General features: G+C 55.6%; 6 protein-coding genes across 6 annotated transcripts; 3 read left to right on the forward strand and 3 right to left on the reverse strand.

The window, feature by feature from the left end:
- Positions 1 to 158: 158 nt before the first annotated feature.
- On the forward strand, positions 159 to 2,220 carry BO66DRAFT_446472 (flavin-containing monooxygenase; the record flags this gene model as incomplete). The annotated part of the gene is made up of 3 exons (XM_025651682.1): positions 159 to 459; positions 530 to 938; positions 999 to 2,220. 3 exons carry the CDS (start codon positions 159 to 161, stop codon positions 2,218 to 2,220), a joined length of 1,932 nt encoding a protein of 643 aa, XP_025506325.1.
- Positions 2,221 to 3,062: 842 nt separating this feature from the next.
- Positions 3,063 to 4,383, reverse strand: BO66DRAFT_446474 (putative glycerol dehydrogenase (GCY1); the record flags this gene model as incomplete). Its single annotated transcript, XM_025651683.1, has 7 exons — positions 3,063 to 3,352; positions 3,422 to 3,719; positions 3,779 to 3,808; positions 3,882 to 4,039; positions 4,106 to 4,113; positions 4,166 to 4,250; positions 4,323 to 4,383. 7 exons carry the CDS (start codon positions 4,381 to 4,383, stop codon positions 3,063 to 3,065), a joined length of 930 nt encoding a protein of 309 aa, XP_025506326.1.
- A 569-nt stretch (positions 4,384 to 4,952) lies between these two features.
- Positions 4,953 to 6,313, reverse strand: BO66DRAFT_446478 (putative isomerase YbhE; the record flags this gene model as incomplete). The annotated part of the gene is made up of 4 exons (XM_025651684.1): positions 4,953 to 5,479; positions 5,541 to 5,859; positions 5,929 to 5,969; positions 6,040 to 6,313. 4 exons carry the CDS (start codon positions 6,311 to 6,313, stop codon positions 4,953 to 4,955), a joined length of 1,161 nt encoding a protein of 386 aa, XP_025506327.1.
- A 1,172-nt stretch (positions 6,314 to 7,485) lies between these two features.
- On the forward strand, positions 7,486 to 9,473 carry BO66DRAFT_409467 (sugar porter family MFS transporter; the record flags this gene model as incomplete). Its single annotated transcript, XM_025649183.1, has 3 exons — positions 7,486 to 7,968; positions 8,034 to 9,093; positions 9,442 to 9,473. The coding sequence occupies 3 exons, from the start codon at positions 7,486 to 7,488 to the stop codon at positions 9,471 to 9,473; spliced, it is 1,575 nt and encodes a 524-aa protein (XP_025506328.1).
- Positions 9,474 to 9,856: 383 nt separating this feature from the next.
- Positions 9,857 to 11,130, forward strand: BO66DRAFT_369048 (RTA1 domain-containing protein; the record flags this gene model as incomplete). The annotated part of the gene is made up of 3 exons (XM_025645360.1): positions 9,857 to 10,090; positions 10,153 to 10,288; positions 10,394 to 11,130. The coding sequence occupies exons 1-3, from the start codon at positions 9,866 to 9,868 to the stop codon at positions 11,128 to 11,130; spliced, it is 1,098 nt and encodes a 365-aa protein (XP_025506329.1). The 5' UTR covers positions 9,857 to 9,865.
- Positions 11,131 to 14,884: 3,754 nt separating this feature from the next.
- Positions 14,885 to 16,475, reverse strand: BO66DRAFT_369053 (uncharacterized protein; the record flags this gene model as incomplete). Its single annotated transcript, XM_025645361.1, has 5 exons — positions 16,033 to 16,475; positions 15,899 to 15,966; positions 15,454 to 15,833; positions 15,340 to 15,404; positions 14,885 to 15,273 (listed from the first exon to the last, which is right to left on the reverse strand). The coding sequence occupies exons 1-5, from the start codon at positions 16,226 to 16,228 to the stop codon at positions 14,885 to 14,887; spliced, it is 1,098 nt and encodes a 365-aa protein (XP_025506330.1). The 5' UTR covers positions 16,229 to 16,475.
- Between the last annotated feature and the right edge of the window lie 590 nt (positions 16,476 to 17,065).

Consider the following 17,065-nt stretch of genomic DNA (forward strand, 5'->3'; position numbering starts at 1 on the left):
TGGCCCGATCTACCCGAGAGACGAGTCTCTTGAAAAAGGTATAGAAGACGCGACTCGAGAAGCATTAAATTGAGCTCGACAAACAAACATCACACCCTTGCTCATTAGACTTGTTTTGAATTATTGTTTCAATTGTTCCGTTTGTTTCATCAGCCAAAATGGTTCTCAGAGTTCAAGAGTCGGGCCTGGACAACCAGATAAACCAGGTCAGCCTGACCGACCTCAAGGCCCAGGTCGTGGTCAGCGAGCTGGATACTCCCTCTTCCAAGCCTCCTGTCGACGACAACTACATGTACGACTTCAAGTACAACCACCCTCTTCCCACCTCGGACGTTCTGGGAATTGAGATCCCCTCCGACTGCGACGCTCAGAAGGAGGCGGAGACGATTGTTGCCCGCCTATCCGAGAGCATGGGAGCTGGCGATGCGCAAGCATTCACCGATCTCTTCCTCCCATGTGGTAGGCCTTACTCTGTGCTCCCATATGGCCTGCATATGCAACCAACTGACATGACATTCCCTCAATACAGGTGTCTGGCGCGACAAGCTGTCCTTCACCTGGGACTACCGCACATTCAATTTCCACCCCGCCATCCTGAAGGCTGCCCAGGACCTTTTCCCCACCACGAAAGCCACCAACTTCAAGTTCCTCAGTCCCTCTCCCGCGGTTTCGCGCCCGTACTCCGATTTTGCCCAGCTTCAGTTTGTTGTGTCATTTGAGACTGAAGTCGTGAATGCTTCAGCGGTGATCAATGCCGTTCTCACGAAGGAGGGGTGGAAGATCTACACCATGCACACCGTGGCCGAGAAATTGAAGCAGTTCCCCGAAGTGCCCCCGGCCGACGGGCATATGACCGGCCCCATCAGCTGGGAGAAGCAGCGGGCCGCAGAAGTAGAGGCTGCCAATCCGGAGGTTCTGATTATTGGTGGTGGACAGAAGTGAGCAATTCCCTTCTCCATGCCTGCATTGCAGGTGCTGACGCCCTTACCCCACACCAGTGGTCTCGCGCTGGCCGCCCGATGCAAGGCACTGGGCATGGATAGCCTGATCATCGAGCGCGGCGACGAAATCGGAGACGTCTGGAAGAAGCGCTACGAGTACCTCTCGCTGCACTTCCCTCACTGGGCCGACGACCTGCCCTACTTCCCCTACCCCAAGCTCTGGCCCACGTACACTCCCGCCCAGAAGCAAGGCATGTACATGCAGTGGTACGCCGAGGCGCTGGAGCTGAACGTCTGGACCAAGTCGGAGGTGGTCAGGGCCGAGCAAGACGAGCAGAACCGGTGGACGGTCACAATTAACAAGGAAGGCCGGGAGACTCGCGAGCTGCACCCCAAGCAGGTCATCATGGCCACCTCGCTGTGCGGCGTGCCCATGACCCCCCAGGTCCCCGGTATGGCTGACTTCAAGGGCGTCATCCGCCACTCAACCACGCACGACAGCGCACGGGACTTTGTCGGGAAGAAGGTCTGTGTGGTCGGCACCTCCTCCTCCGGCTTCGACACGGCCTTCGACTGCTCGCGCCGTGGCATCGACGTCACCCTCCTGCAGCGGTCCCCAACCTACATCATGTCCCTCACCCACTCCGTGCCCCGCGCGATCGGCAACTACGGCCCCGATGCCGAGGGCAACCGCCCCAACCAGGAGGAACAGGACCGCTTCTTCTTCGCGACCCCGACGGGCCCCGGAGAGGAGCTGGCACGCCGCAACGCCAAGGTGCTGGAGGACCTCGACCGTCCGCTGCTGGATGCGCTGCACGCGCGGGGGCTGCGCACCTGGCGCGGCCAGCGCGGCACCGGCGGCTCCACGCTGGGCCAGACGCGCAACGGAGGCTTCTACTTCGACGCGGGTGCGTGCGAACACATCATCAACGGCAAGATCAAGGTGGAGCCGGGCTACATCGAGCGCTTCACGGAGGACAAGGTGATCCTCAACGACGGCCGCGAGCGCGAGTTCGACCTGGTCGTCTTCGCCACCGGCTTCTCCAACACCATCGACTCCGTGCGGGCCACGCTGGGCGACAAGATCGCCCGCCAGTGCGGGCCCATCTGGGGCATCGACGAGGAGGGCGAGTTCAAGACCGCGTACCGGGAGACCGGGGTGCCCAATCTCTGGCTCATGGTCGGCTACCTGCCCTACACCCGCTTCCATTCGAAGCTCATGGCGATGCGTATCAAGGCGCTGATGGAGGGGGTCTCCCCCGCGCCGTACAAGGCTTAGACTTCGACTAGTATGCTTTTTTGGGTTGCCTGTATAGAAGTATGGATTATTCTCATGATTACGAACCTTCCCTGTGATTTGTTGTTACTCAATGTCAGATTTCTTGATATTATTTCTCCAAGTGCGATATTGTAGAGTAGAAGTCCTGAAGAAGAAACTGTGTCCGACGCTAGTCTAGACATACCTCACGTCATAGTCCAAGTTCCATTCGAAACACTCAAGATTGCTTCAGGATTCACTGCATAGTTCAATCTCACTGCGGGGAAGTCCGAAATAGCGCAGGTTATGTAGTGTCCATGATTCAGAAACGGGCTGCCGCAAAGGGTTCCTTTACCCAAATTCGAAAAAGACTTATGATTGAGCTACCCTGGAACGAGCTCATAATGCCAAGGGCGGAAGGTATTACCATCAAAATTCGCACTTACCAGTCTTTATACCACGGCTAATCGTTATCAAAACACACCCGGAGGTTTGACCTTTGGAGAGGTCAACGCAAACGTATGCCGAATTTTCTCCGGATTCCCCCGACCTACACATCCGCATGAGACCTATATTCTGACAAGATGGAATTTATGCATTCAGAAAATGTGAGACCCTCTAGTTTATATATATAGTAGTGGTGGTGGAAAGCAACTCACGTAGAGAAAGAGGTAGAGAGGTACGGCGCTTCGCGAAGTGCGAACAGGCAAACTACGGACTCGAGGCCCTTTATCACAGGAAACATATTTCAACGTATTTTGTGAATGTGCAACAAGAAAATCTCATTTTGATCCTGTACAGCCTAACACCAAAGACTCGCTTTCTAATTCAGAAATCTATACGGCATGCCCTCACCAACGGTATCACTGCGCCTTGACCGGACCGTACCAGTCCGCAAAGCCCAGATCGAACCCCCACAGCGGCGTGTTCAGCCGCTGCGCCTTGCCCTTGGCCGCCAGCCCATCGAGCACGGCCAAATCCTCTTCAGAGAGCACAATGACCTCGCGGTTGCTGGCAATGCGCTTCTCGGTCACCGACTTGGGCAGCACCACCACGCCCTTGTTGACGTGGTAGCTGATAAGAATGGTGGCGGCCGAGACGCCATTCTTGTCCGCGATCTGCTGGATCTCGGGGTCGGACATGATGGGGGCACCTGACAACACATGTTAGTGGCTTGGTTGACTGCGGAGTCTTTTCTAGAGTGAGCGCGAGTGAAACCCACCAGTAGAGCCTAGAGGCGAGTACGCCTCCAGAAGAATGCCAAGTTTCTCGCAGTACTCGCGGAGTTCATGCTGCGGCAGGAACGGGTGCAGCTCGACTTGGTTGACAGCCGGCACGACCGTCCACTTCTTGCGCAGCTCCTCGAGGTAGGGGATGGACCAGTTGGCCACACCGATGGCCTTGACCTTGCCGGATCGGTAGACCTCCTCCATCTGGCGCCAGGTCTCGTTCTGGTCCCATGACCGGTCCACCGAGCGGGTACCGTCTGGGTTCACTGGAAGGAGCTCGCTGGTTTCATTCTGTACACGCATGGGATTAGCCCGTGCAGAGGCTAGGGACAGGGAGCAGGGGGACTTACCGGAATAAGCCGAACAGGCCAGTGCACCAGCTGATAGCAACGTGGGTCAGTCTGCATACCATACAAGATATCACGCGAGTGTCACGTGTTGGACAAGACCTACGTAGAGATCGAGGTAGTCGGTTCCCAGCGCGTCCAAAGTCTTCTGCAGACCCTCCTTGACGTTGGGGTGGTGGGTGTTCCAGAGCTTGCTGGTGATGAAGATCTCCTCACGGGGCACGCCGCTGTCTCTAATCCCCTGACCAACTTCGTTCTCGTTGCCTATTACGTAGGCATTAGACTAGTCATGGAAGAGGCGCAATGGCCCGTCGATGTGTGGGAGCTCACCGTAAATCCTGAAGGATGTTAGCGGGGGCAAACCTGACACAGGGAGACAACAAGACTCACAATGCTGCGTCGATGTGGCGGTATCCATTCTTGAGGGCAAAAGCCACCGCCTTGGTCACCTCTCCGGGCTCGGACTTCCAGGTTCCTTTACATTGAATCACCAGGTGTTAGCAAGTACTGTATCGTACCACGACAGTCCAGAAACATAAGCACGTACCGAGACCGACGGCGGGAATCAGGGCGCCCGTGTTGAGCTTGAAGTGAGTAGAAGGAGCCATTGTGATATTGCTATATTGGTTTGTGGGGGAATAAAAGAACGTACGTGCAAAATAGCGCTGCAGGGACCGCCTCTAAAAAGGCCCTGCACTGTGAATGCAGTCGGAGATACTCAGCGTGGGGTCGGAGATTGGCTTAACCGCCATCGGGTTTATCTCAACCTCGGTAAGTGCTTATCTCCGGCCCTGGCAATGGGCTCCGGTATGACGTCGGACTAGGTTTGTTAGTCGTCCCTGTCCGGCTTCGTGATCGTAATCTAGAGTAATATCACCAAATGATAGGACGATGTATAGTATTTTGTAGGTGGGAGCAACCACTCACAAAGAGAAGACTCGGCTTCAATCGATATGTGAAGTCAACGAGAGTACCCCATTGGATCATTGATGCCTATTGTTCATGGTCCCGCTGATGCAGAAATTCACCCCGGACCGGAATATGAAGCATCAGGATAGCTCTTAGGGAGCATTCATATATCAGGTATCAATCATAAAGATGGTCATGTCGATCTATTCTATATTCTGAAGTACCATTAAAAGATAGTGATGTCCAGCCAGGGTTCGTCCCATGACTTCTATAGCCAGACAGCATGTTTAATGCCACTCTCCAATCCCTCATTCAACCCAGCCACCAGGGTCCAGACATCGCCTCGATCCCCGCTAATCTCGTAGACCTCGACACCACCACCCTCCTGCCCGGCCGCCACGACGTACCTGCCGTCGTCGCTGACCCGCATCCCACGGATGACATCGAGCTTGGTGCGCACGTGCCTGATCGCCTTGGTACTCCTGCCGTCGTTCGATAGCAAGATTATGGCAATCGCATCGCCGGGCGGGGGATGTTGCGGGACGTTCTGGAGATGCGGTTCGCGGCGCGCGATGTGCCGTTCCCACCGATTACTGACATAGAGGACGTTGGGAATCGAAGGATGCAGACAGATCTCGGAAGAGTCCATCATGACCTGATGGTCGGGGTGGACCTCCGGGGGGATGATGTTGGGAGCGAAGCCAGCGATGGGCGGGATGGCTTCGGCGGGGCCATCGGAGAGGTCGAAGGCGAGGACGGTATGTGAGAGCTCTCCAATCACGTACATGATTCTCTCTGGGAAAGCTTCCGTCAGCCAACCTAGCCAGGTGCTATGAAGCAACTGCAGGCTACATACCATCCGGACTCAATACGGCATGCCGAGCCCCAGTTCCCGGGGGACACTGCAGCCAGCCGCAGATGTCCAGCTTCTGCACCCCCTCGCGCCGGAGGAGCCACACTCGGTCGGATCCCAGGTCTGGAGCGTACAGTAAACCGCGTTGGTCTTCAAGGATCTGATGAACATGGCATTGTCGCTGTCGGCCTTGGTTCGGGCCGTGTCCCGCGTCCCGATAGGGGAAATCTGGGATGATCTCGGTTCGGGGGACGTCGTCGAGCAGTAGGGTGCCAGACTTGGTGACTGAGATGGGGTACAGAGCAATGGAACCTCCTAGATACTGGATATGGTATGTGTATGAGTATCGGTTCTGACGGATGCGAAAGCGAAGGGGATGGGATAGACGAACCGTCGCCAGCGCCAGTGCAGATCTATCGCGCAGCGTGAGGACTATGCCCGAGTGCGGTTAACATCAATCTTGTTTTCAGAAAGGAACATTGCAATCTGGGACAAGACTCACAGTGACCCGGCGCTCCCAGGGTCGGCTGCTGACTGGTGATTTTGCAAGCCTTGTGTGCATGATCAACTTCGAAGCTGTAAAGCAGGCCGGCGTCATCACCCTCGGATAGCCCGAGTAATTGATCAACGCTGCCTTGCGAAGACACGGGTTCGACCCAGGAAGCATTGTAAGGGGCGGCGTAGTTTGCGAGGATGCTCAGCTTCTTCTTGTCGAGATCGAATGCGAGCGTGGTGAAGTCGGCTCGGTCGCCCGATAACAAAAGTTTGTAATGCATAGTGTATCAAACAGGAGCCATACGAGCGAGACAGGTTCAATTTGCACTTCCAAGCTAGTCTGATCGCTACTATGATCTTCGATCCATTCCCTCCCGATTAAATTTCTTGCTTGAATGAATGAGGAGAAAGCCATGCGTGCCCTAACCTCCGATGGTCACGTGCATCGGGCAATGGAACCATCGCCGCCAACACTGCCATCACTTCATTATCTCCGATGTCAGATTGCTCCGATCCGATGTCATTTGGGCACAGAACACAAGCCTACCCGTGGTTTGGATCGACTATGCAATACTCCGGAGGAGCAGATGTATATTTTCGCACAGGCGAGCCCCTTGATGACAAGCGGAAAGTCCATAAATCCCACACGAGGCAAGGCAAACGTCATTTCCTCGTGCGTCCCAGGTCATCTGTCTGGTCTCTGCCAGGCTTCGAGTGACAACGGCATATGGTGAATACGAAAGCCCTGCCAATCCTGTATTTCGCCTATCCCGATAGGAAAGGATGGAGCAGCAGACGAAACTCTAACCTCTTTGTTGGCCACAGCGGTGAGGCAAGGGAAACGACATCTCGATGCTTCCAAACTGGTTGACACGGGTGGAATAAGCTGCTAGCATGCCGCGTACGCCTACTTGATAAGACCTTCTGTCAGAATTTATCTTTGAGCATCCTCAAAGCCTCTCGTAGGCTATATGACGCAGATGACGTGGCTGCAACTATCATTATTCGCGATACGTGCATTCACGCCCATCTATTTGCCCTGTAGAACATAGATCCATACTCCGGTCACCCGGCTGCTAGTCGGAGTACGGATCCTCCAGTCGGACCAAGAATCTTCCAGTATGCACAGTATGCCCTAAACTGGACGGGCGACGGGGCTAACCCCCACGCCCAGTAGCCCGAGGTCAGCGCCCAAGTGAGATGTCCGACGGGCCGTGTCGATATCGTCACTGAACCCGACTACGGGTCTGCATATCTGATTGGCGTGGCAGGGGTTAATGGTAGCCCGTCTGGAGAATCTCGGGCAGGTCCGGGGTAACCCCAGCAAGATACGAAATAGTCCCCCCCACCCCCACGGGGTTACTTAAAGTACCCATATTCCTGCTCTCTTCAACCTCCGAGATGAAATCAGGCCATCATCTCAACCGGCATGAATTATCACTCAAAGGACCCAATGCAGCCACGAGCCAAGGGAGACGACTCCACAACAGTGGAGCACGATGAACAGGGCACGACCCTTGATGTCGACACCCTCACCGTGGAGGAACCCTCCTACGGCCCGAACGGCATCCGAGGGCTCTTCAGCTCAGGCTACGTTCTAGGGGCCGCATTTCTGGCCTCACTCGGCGGTTTCAGCTTCGGATATGACCAGGGTGTCATCTCAGTGATCAACGTCATGCCGCAATTCCACGCAGCCATTCCGGGATCAGCGAGCGAGTTCGGTAAGGGCTTTATGACCGGCATGTTGCTCCTCGGCGCCTTTGTGGGCTGCATCTTCATGCCGTACCTGGCGGATAAGATCTCCCGCAAGTGGGCGTTGACAGTCGTCGTGGTGATTTTCGACATCGGGGCGATCATCCAGACGTCCGCCCAGAGCTACGGGATGTTAGTCGCAGGGAGGGCTATTGGTGGGATTGGAGTTGGTACGCTAGCCATGGTACGTACCTGATGAGAATTTTAGTACCCTCCATATCTGATTGCTAACTCAATCCGGCCACTCAGGGCGCACCGCTGTATATCTCAGAGATCTCGCCGCCAAACCTACGAGGAACCCTGTTGGTGCTAGAATCCATCTGCCTCGTTTCGGGCTCAGTCATTGCGTATTGGATCACATTCGGGATGAGACTGGTGGACAGCGAGGCCTCGTTCCGTGTTCCCTTTGGGCTGCAGATGGTCAGCGCCACGCTGCTCGGAGTTGGCATCCATTTCTTCCCCTACTCCCCGCGGTGGCTGGCTCTGGTGGACCGTCCCGAGGACTGCCTGAAGAGTATCAGTAAGCTGCGCGGCCTGCCCACGACCGACACGAAGGTCCAGGCGGAGTTCCAAGCCATCATGACGGAAATTCGGATCCAGAAGCTCACCGAAGAACGCCTGCGTCCCGGTGTAACCGGCTTCAAGCGAGAAGCGGCCCTATGGATGAGCTTGTTCAGCCGGCGCACCTGGAAACGCACCGCCGTCGGCATCGGAGCAGGATTTTTCCAACAGTTCAGCGGTGTCAACGCTTTTGTATACTACGCCCCGACGCTCATGACGACCATCGGCCAGACCGGCGAGATGTCATTGATCCTATCCGGGGTCTTCGATTGTCTGCAGCTCGTCACCGTGCTGGTCTGTTTCGTGACCATCGACAGGATCGGTCGGCGGCCGCTGGCGATCTTCGGGGGCTTTGGCATGGGCGTCTGCTATATTATCATCGCGGCCCTGACGGCGGTCTATGGGCCGGGCTGGTCCAACGAGTCGGCGGGGTGGGCCTGCGTAGCGATGGCCTTCCTGTTCATGCTCATCTATGGAAACACCTACTCGCCCCTTGGCTGGGCTCTGCCGTCCGAGGTCTTCCCGACGGCCCTACGGTCCAAGGGCGTCGCGCTGTCGACCTGTGTCAACTGGCTATCGAACTTCGTGGTGGGGATTGTGACACCGGCGATGATATCGAATATCACGTACGGGACCTATATCTTCTTTGCGGCATTTTGTGTTCTTGCGGGGGTGTGGGCGTTCTTGCTCGTGCCCGAGACGAGCGGGAAGACGCTGGAGCAGATCGACGAAATGTTTGGGGACGGTGGTAGTCTCAAGTTGAATGAGGTTAAAAGAGAGGCTACTTTAAAGGTAAGCTTAGGTGGAGCAACTGGAAGCTCTGAGGTCTGACTAAGTAGAGGCTTAGTATAATTAGAGAAAACATCACATAAAGCATCAAATCTTTTCGAGATACCTCTCGACTACCGATCCCAGACTTGGTGGTGCTCACCGATACTTCAATCATGCACAGTCACATCATGGGCGTGTTTCGGAACGAAACTAGTCAATTGTAAACGTGTTTGTATCCTGAAGTTGTAGGAGGTGGCTGTCAAATCAGTAGTCAACCCCCACCAACACACAACATCCTGGACCCAGGTCAAGTCTGACCTGTCAGGCTACCACATTAACAGAGAAGCAGAATGCTAGCGGTATGTGCCAATTGAATGAGAATTCTTGTGCATAGCCGCAGCATAAAATCCAGCAGCCTGAACTCCGACAGCACGTCAGCTTCACACAACGGTCGGTGTGATTGGCCCGAGCGTCTATCGATCGGACATTGGCCTGAGGGTCCAGGCAGCAACCACACTAGTCCCAGATAGGGCTAGCGCACGCGAGCCAGCCAATCAAGGCGTACTCACTCCCACTCCCAGGATCGCCGCCCTAAGATCGGGCTGCATGCAACACCTATATTTACAGCAAAGGATCAAGGCTGCCTGGATGAGCCTCATCCTGGATAAACCTGGAAGATAACAGGTCATATATAAGAGGCAACAGTCGTAGAGAAGAGAGTAGTCAAGCCATTAACCATTATCACATCAATGAGCACAACCACGTCCATGGCCACGGCCACCAGTGCCCTAACCTCGGCGACATCCACCGAGACATGCACCCATCCCCAGCCTGGCAAAAACGGCTATCTGCCGCCTGAAGCCTGCGACGCAGTCCTGATGTACGTGCCGTCGTTTGCAGCCGCCGTACTCTTCTGTGTCTTGTTCGGCTTCACCACCATCTGCCACCTCGTACAAGCGGTTATCTACAAGAAGGTAGCGTGCCCGCTCCCTGGTAATTCCTGCCTTCGCCCAGCCACCATGCTAACAACACGCAGAGATACGCCTGGGTGGTAATAATGGGCGCTCTCTGGGAGCTCCTAGCCTTCATCTTCCGCGCCCTCCTCACGCGTAAACAAAACAGCGACATCTACGACACGCTGTACACGATCTTCTTTCTGCTGGCACCGATCTGTGAGCACTGCCCTCTCTACCCCACCACACCCTCCCAGCTATATCCCTCCCAACCATAGCCCCACCATCCGCCCAGTCCCATCCACTAACCGAGCAACGCAAAAGGGATCAACGCCTACCTCTACATGACCCTAGGCCGACTCATCCACTTCTTCCTCCCAACCCGCCGCCTCGCCCACCTCACCTCGACCCACTACGCGCGCCTCTTCGTCTGGCTCGACATCGTCGCCTTCCTCGTCCAACTCGCGGGCGCCTCCATGACGACAGGCGAGGACCAACCGCAAAGCACGACAATGCGGGGCCTGCACATCTACATGGGCGGGATCGGGATGCAGGAGTTCTTCGTGCTGGTCTTCACAGGACTGACCATCCACCTGCACCGGAAGCTGCTGTCCATGGAGCGCGCCGGCACCCTGGACGCGGAGCGCGTCCACCGCGCGGCCGGAGGACCGTTCCGACCGACGTGGAAGAAACTGCTGGCCGCGATGTACCTGGCGCTGGGGCTGATCACGGTGCGGATCGTGTTCCGGCTGGCGCAGTACGCGCGGGGCACGGACGTCAACAACCCCGTGCTGACGCACGAGTGGTACGAGTATGTGTTCGATGCGGTGCCCATGTTCGTCGCGCTGGTGGGGCTGAACGTCGTGCATCCCGGGCAGGTGCTCCGCGGGGAGGGCTCGGAGTTTCCGCGGCTGAGTCGGAGGGAGAAGAAGGCTTTGAAGCGGGAGGGGAAGGAGCGGAAGCGGGAGGAGAGGATGGGGAGGAAGCTGGGGGATGGCGCCGGGGAGTCGTTTGAGGAGTTGGGGGTGCTGGAGGGGGGGGGGGCTGGGGTGAGGGGTTAGGGTTGGCTTATGTTGCATGTACGGATTGTGTTTGATGCTGGTAGAGATTATACACGGATCCCTGCTTGCTGATTCAGAATATATTCAGGAAATTTCAGTCTCATATCGCGTGCCCGAATGAGTCTTTGGCGACTGAGATCAGGTGCCCAGTCCCCGTCTAGAAGAGAGTCCGGGCCATCGAACGTTTGATGTAAGCTTAGTAGTAATGGTTCGTCCGAACCGGGGCCCGTGGGGTTCATAGATTGCCCACCGGTGGTAATCTATTATGGTTTGACACTCGACCACCTAGACCAGTAAGCAGCACTGAATGCGTGCGCTGTGGAGCCAAACTCTTGGCCCAAGCGCATTCAACCTAGGCAGGGAGTATAGCTGTCTCAGTTGCCTAGAATCTAGACTGTAGAATGTACACGTCCATCTGCTCACTGCGCCTACTATCCACTCACCGTTCCTTGGGTCGTTTTCCGCGCCAAGCATTGGCATCTGCCACCATGAACGGTTCTACAGACAAGAGATATACACCCCTCTACCTGTCCCGAGCATATCTAAAGACGATGACCTCTCTTTCCAAATCTTCTCACATCCAAGACCCGAAATGTCCGACGCCCTCTGTCCATGGGAGGCCCCGATCCTCCTCGCCGCCGCGAGCGGACGAACCGTCGACCTCGAACAACTTCTCAAAAACAGCGACGAGGTCAATGCTCGTGACACGGAGTATGGACGGAGCTGTCTGACGTGGGCCGTGGCCAATGGCCATGGCGATGCGGTGCGACTCCTCCTACAACACAACGCCGACCCAGACGCCCCCGATGCGGGCGGTCGGACGCCCTTGTTGCACGCCATCGCCAACAGAGACGAGGAGACTGTCAAGGTGCTGCTGAACGCGGAAGCCCGTGTCGACCAGGCTGACTTTCAGGGACGATCGCCGCTCATCGCAGCGGCGCAGAGGGGATGCTCGGAGTCGCTGGTTAGGATGCTGCTGCAGGCCGGCGCGGATCCGGACGCGCGGGACTGGCGCTACGGCGGGACGGCGTTGTCCTGGTCGGCCAGACGGGGCTACGAGGGAATTGTCCGGGTCTTGCTGGAATACAATGCCACGGTCGACGTGCGGGACGAATGTCAGCGGACGCCGATGGCGTGGGCCGCACGCAAAGGACATGCGGACATTGTCGAATCGCTCCTGGAAAGACATGCATGCCCGGAGGTCCAGGACAGCGACGGTCAAACGCCGTTCGAGGCGGCGTTTGAGGCAGGACATGATGGTGTTGTTCGGCTCCTTCGCGGGAAGTCGATCCAAGAGATCAATGATGAATTGGCTGCACGTTCACCCGCTGCGAGGCTGGCCGACTTGCGCGAATTGTACAAGACCGTCACGCCTGACGTTGATCTGAACGATCCCCCAGACGGCGAGATCTTGATCTGGGCCATCCGAAACGAGCGCGAGGAGGATGCACTGTTGCTGGTGGAGCAGGGAGCGGATGTGAATCAACAGGATGAACGCGGTATGACTGCCCTCGCGTGGGCGGCAAGCTATGGTTTGGTGAATGTTGTAGAAGCCCTACTCGACGCGGGTGCTGAATCCGATCCCGTGGATGAGGATGGTTGGACTCCGCTCATGCTGGCGGCCGAGAAAGACCAGACCAAGGTTGTTCGCATCCTGTTGGCCAAGGGCGTCAACGTCAGCAGGAAGAATGAGGAAGACATGACGGCGCTTCTCTGTGCATCGGGCGAATCGGTCGTGACCCTGCTCTTAGATGCAGGAGCCGATCCAAATGACGCGGATCTGAACGGACGGACGCCAATCAGCTATGCTGCCGAGAGAGGCGATGAATCGTCGGTGTTGCTGCTGCTGGAGAGGGGTGCGATGATCGAGGAAGGCCAGGAGTCGTCGCCGCTGATGGAAGCCATCAGCCAGCACAACATGGCATTTGTCAAGCTGCTCCTTGAAAAGGGGGCGGACCCGTACTCAGATGAGTATAGCTGCTGCGAGTATCCTCCGCTCCGACATGCGGCAGATCATGGCCAAGTGGAAATCGTGCGGTTGCTCCTGGACAAAGATGCAGAATCCGCTGGAACCAAGAAGGATCATATACTCCGAGCCATTGACTCAGCCTGTGAGGCAGGCCATGACTATATGGTCGAATTGCTGATGGGTCAGTACCCCTTTGGGTGCACTGACGATGAGGGCTCAATCCGAGAGCTTCAGCGTGTCGCGAACGAGGTCGCGGAACGATATGGGTATGATCTACTGACCGAGCCGGCAACTGCGAGGGTGAATGAACTGCAATTGGGAAGACCTGGTGAAACATAAGCGAGTACTTGAGACTTGCACGTCCGAGCATTGGAATTCCCGGACCATCACTTTTTTTACAAGGGACGTGAGTGAATTAACAAGCATGGAGCTATCTCCCAATCTGACACAAACACCACAGAAGCTATAAGCTATAAACCTACACCTGACAGCCTGTGACAATAGCTAGGATACCAAAGTGTATGATGTCAACTATTGACCATAGATGTATGCTGACTTACATATCACGTACTGAGCCAACCACGTTAGATGCTGCCAGTTGGCGGATTGGTATAGCCTTGCTTCTTGAATCGACTACAGTATAGTAGTAAAGTAAAGTGAATTCCGGTTTTGCTTTTTCGTCAGGATACTAGTCTGCATCAGGGTGTATATCAGACTATGTGCTCCTTCCAGAGGGCACATCAGCCAAGCAACCTGAGGCCTCCCTCGCACAACACAGTCAGGTTCCGGGTGTTGGAGATCCTTATTTCTCTTTGAGTGCGGGTGGATCCCGTCGGCTCGGGCATAAATCGGAACCAAGAACTCTACCCCTCGGCATGCCGATCTTCTCCTAATTGAGCTGCTCCGGTCGCTGGTCTAATGCAACAAAATCAGTTCACTACCTAGTATGTCCATTTCACCTTGAAGAATGTCTACATATTCAGACTGCAGGGCAACCAACAGCTTCAGCTATCCAAAGACCTCCGATCAGCACTCCCTCAAACAGCCCATCCCACGGCTCAGCATGTAAGAGACCAGACACGAAATGTCCCAACCTGTTGCGGCATGAAACCACCGCCCCACCGGGAGAGAACTCTTCCCCGGACAATCCCCCGATCCATGGCTGCCTGCCACAATAGACTCTGGTCTGACCACGGACTTGTGAACCGTGGAACGGCATCCAAGAGAGGCTGGAGAAACCCTGGGCTGGCGCTCGATTGCGTCCGTCTCTCTTTGTTCTGCTCCCGGAGGATACCGGGATCGCTGTGCTGTGACATCATGAGGACCTTCGCAAAAGAATTACTTAGTAAAAAATCTTTTGTGGTGAGATTAGCGGCGGCGTGGGGTTTTGATTAGCCTTTTTACCCTCGGATCCTTGTGTCGCATAGTGCAGATTTGGATTGTATAGGATTCTGCCAGATTAATTTTACGAAGGATTGAAGGATCACAAGACACGGAACGGTAGAAGAGAAGTAAAATTCTAGAGGGGTATCATTGACATTAAGTTTGGATGCTAGGGAAGGGTGGTGTTCATAAAGTGAAGGAGTGGATGTGGACACTCTCGTGGGTGAGCAGTGAGTAGTGTCCACCAACTGGTGGTGGTCCTGGGCGGAAATGACGGGCTGAGCACAGGCACATCATCTGATACGGTCCACGGTCCAGACCCCAGATACCAGCACAGGAAATTGCTGTTTCGCATTATCGCGCGCGCGCGTCATGGAGAGTGAGGGCGAGGGTGGGCGGCGCTCATCGCGGCCACCCATGGTTCGACACCGTCTCCGACGAGGACAGCTGCGGATGGTCATCCACGTCCTGCTCGATGACGGTGTGCACCGCAATGCCCTGCAATTCCACGTCCGAGCTATTGCGACTGGCGCTGGCGGCCACGTTCGCCCCCTTGGAGAGTTGCGACCCGTGCAGCTCGTTGATCTGCAGGAACCCGTCGTGGTGGGTGTTGCTCGTCGGGTAGCCGTACAGCTTCGTGCCGGAGGAAGGGTGCGACCGGCCCTTCGACACCCCGGACTTGACCTTGCCCAGGAAGCCCTGCAGCAGGGGCTTCAGCAGCGGCAGGCAGCCGCAGATGATCGCGATGTCGAGTTCCAGGCAGGTCCAGAGGGATTCTTTGGCACTGGATGCTGTGCGGAATTAAAACTTTTCTGTGGAACATAAAGCCAGGCATACAGGGTTGGGGGTTGACTTACAGGCAAGATCGGTGGTGATGAACTTGCGGAATTCAATCAGTCGCATCAAGCTGAAGATACAGACCCTAAGCACGATTAGTTGGAAGTTCCCTCGCCCAGTGGAAGTAAACTCACAATCCACCCAAGGAAAAGACCATGGTCAAGGCGATCTTCTGTCGCGTAGTGATTTGAAGGCCCCAGACCACCGGCGCAGGAAGGAACAGGATGATCACATCCTCAACGAGGGCGATCGAGCCCATGGCCTGGAAGAACGCCCGCTGGCCCGCCATGCAGTGACCGTTCAACGTTTTGTCGTAGTAATACTGGACCGGAATGCACTGGAAGATATTCACCAGCAAGGCCGTGACGGCCCAGCAGGCGATGAAGATAATCAACCCGTTGGAGACGATGGTGTAGGTGCGCAGAGTGCCGAGTAAGCGTCGCAGAAACACGACGATGCTGATCTTGATGAACGCGGCGGACGGCGCCCAGAATTTCTGAATCATCCATGATCCCTGTGGGTGCGTCGGTTAGAAAAGCAGTCACAGGGGTTTTGTTGCAGGCAGACTCATGAACATACAAATTGAATCCGATGACGCTCCTTGGGAGGGAGGGACGCAACAGGGATTCCAACCCCATTGAAGGCAGCTGCGAAATCCACCGTATCAGCATTTCATTCCCAGACTCCTTCAGAACACACAGGGAAAAACTCACTATCCACCACAAAGGCAGTCGCGCAGTAGGACAGAATTAACCCCACGCCCATCAACCAATCCTCCAACTTCAGCCCGGCCGTGGTATACCGCCGCGAGTACAGGCGCAGGGCATAAGTGATGGTCGCGAAGGCAGCTCCCACGATGGGGACGATGGTCAACGCATTTTTCCAGTATCTATTCTCTTCCCAAGTCATTCTGCGTTGCCGAACTATGCGAGTCAGCCCTTCGAGATGATGGACGACACCAGGGCACAGCACAGTTCCATGTAAGGAAAATCGTGGGAGATTTTTGGCGGAGGGGAAGTTTAAAGTGAATCGGGCTGTTCCCCTTTGAGGATCGCTCGGTGGCCTTAATTAATATTCTTAGATTATTAGAATTGTGCTGGCGTCGCCACCAAACCTTAACGGACAGGTTTGGGTCTTTGACTGTCTGGTTTCTGGCACAAAAGGCTGAATCTCCGACCGGAGGAAGAGAGGGAGGGAGGAGAGGGGAGTGGAAAATGCACGCTGATTTGTCACGGATTTCCTTTGGGCCACGCACCGCTCGCAAGGGAGGGTCCGAATGGGCTCTCTAATCTTCAACTATTGAATTCCTTTCCATGGCTGTCGCTGCATTAAGCTTGTGAGAGTTCCTCCAGGGCGGAGGTTAGAATTTTCTGTCTTCTACGAGACCTGAACCGTGTTCTGAGGTGATCGATCAAGCCGTGCTGCCCTGGAGAGCTCTGGGTTTCCCCAGTCTCGTTTAGTTCTGCAGTGCTGATCCGCACGATTCTTCCATCCCCAGGAATGTGAGTCTTATAGAGTCTGGGGATGCTTAAGATCGTCATGCAGCATCGCAGTCTAGAAGGGGTGGAATGATCGCGTGGCAGTCGTGGCAGTCGTGGCAGTCGTGGCAGTCGTGGCTAGACAGGGATGCGGTGCCTTTCAGGGGGGGAAGAGAGCGAGCTTTCCATGCAGGAACCATCGCACCAGGGCGACAAGTGGGAAGCTGTGTGCATGGGATGATCTATCTGAGACACCGGTTGGCTGGCA

Source organism: Aspergillus aculeatinus (genome assembly GCF_003184765.1).
Source record: "Aspergillus aculeatinus CBS 121060 unplaced genomic scaffold BO66scaffold_11, whole genome shotgun sequence".
Classification (NCBI taxonomy): Eukaryota; Fungi; Ascomycota; class Eurotiomycetes; order Eurotiales; family Aspergillaceae; genus Aspergillus; species Aspergillus aculeatinus.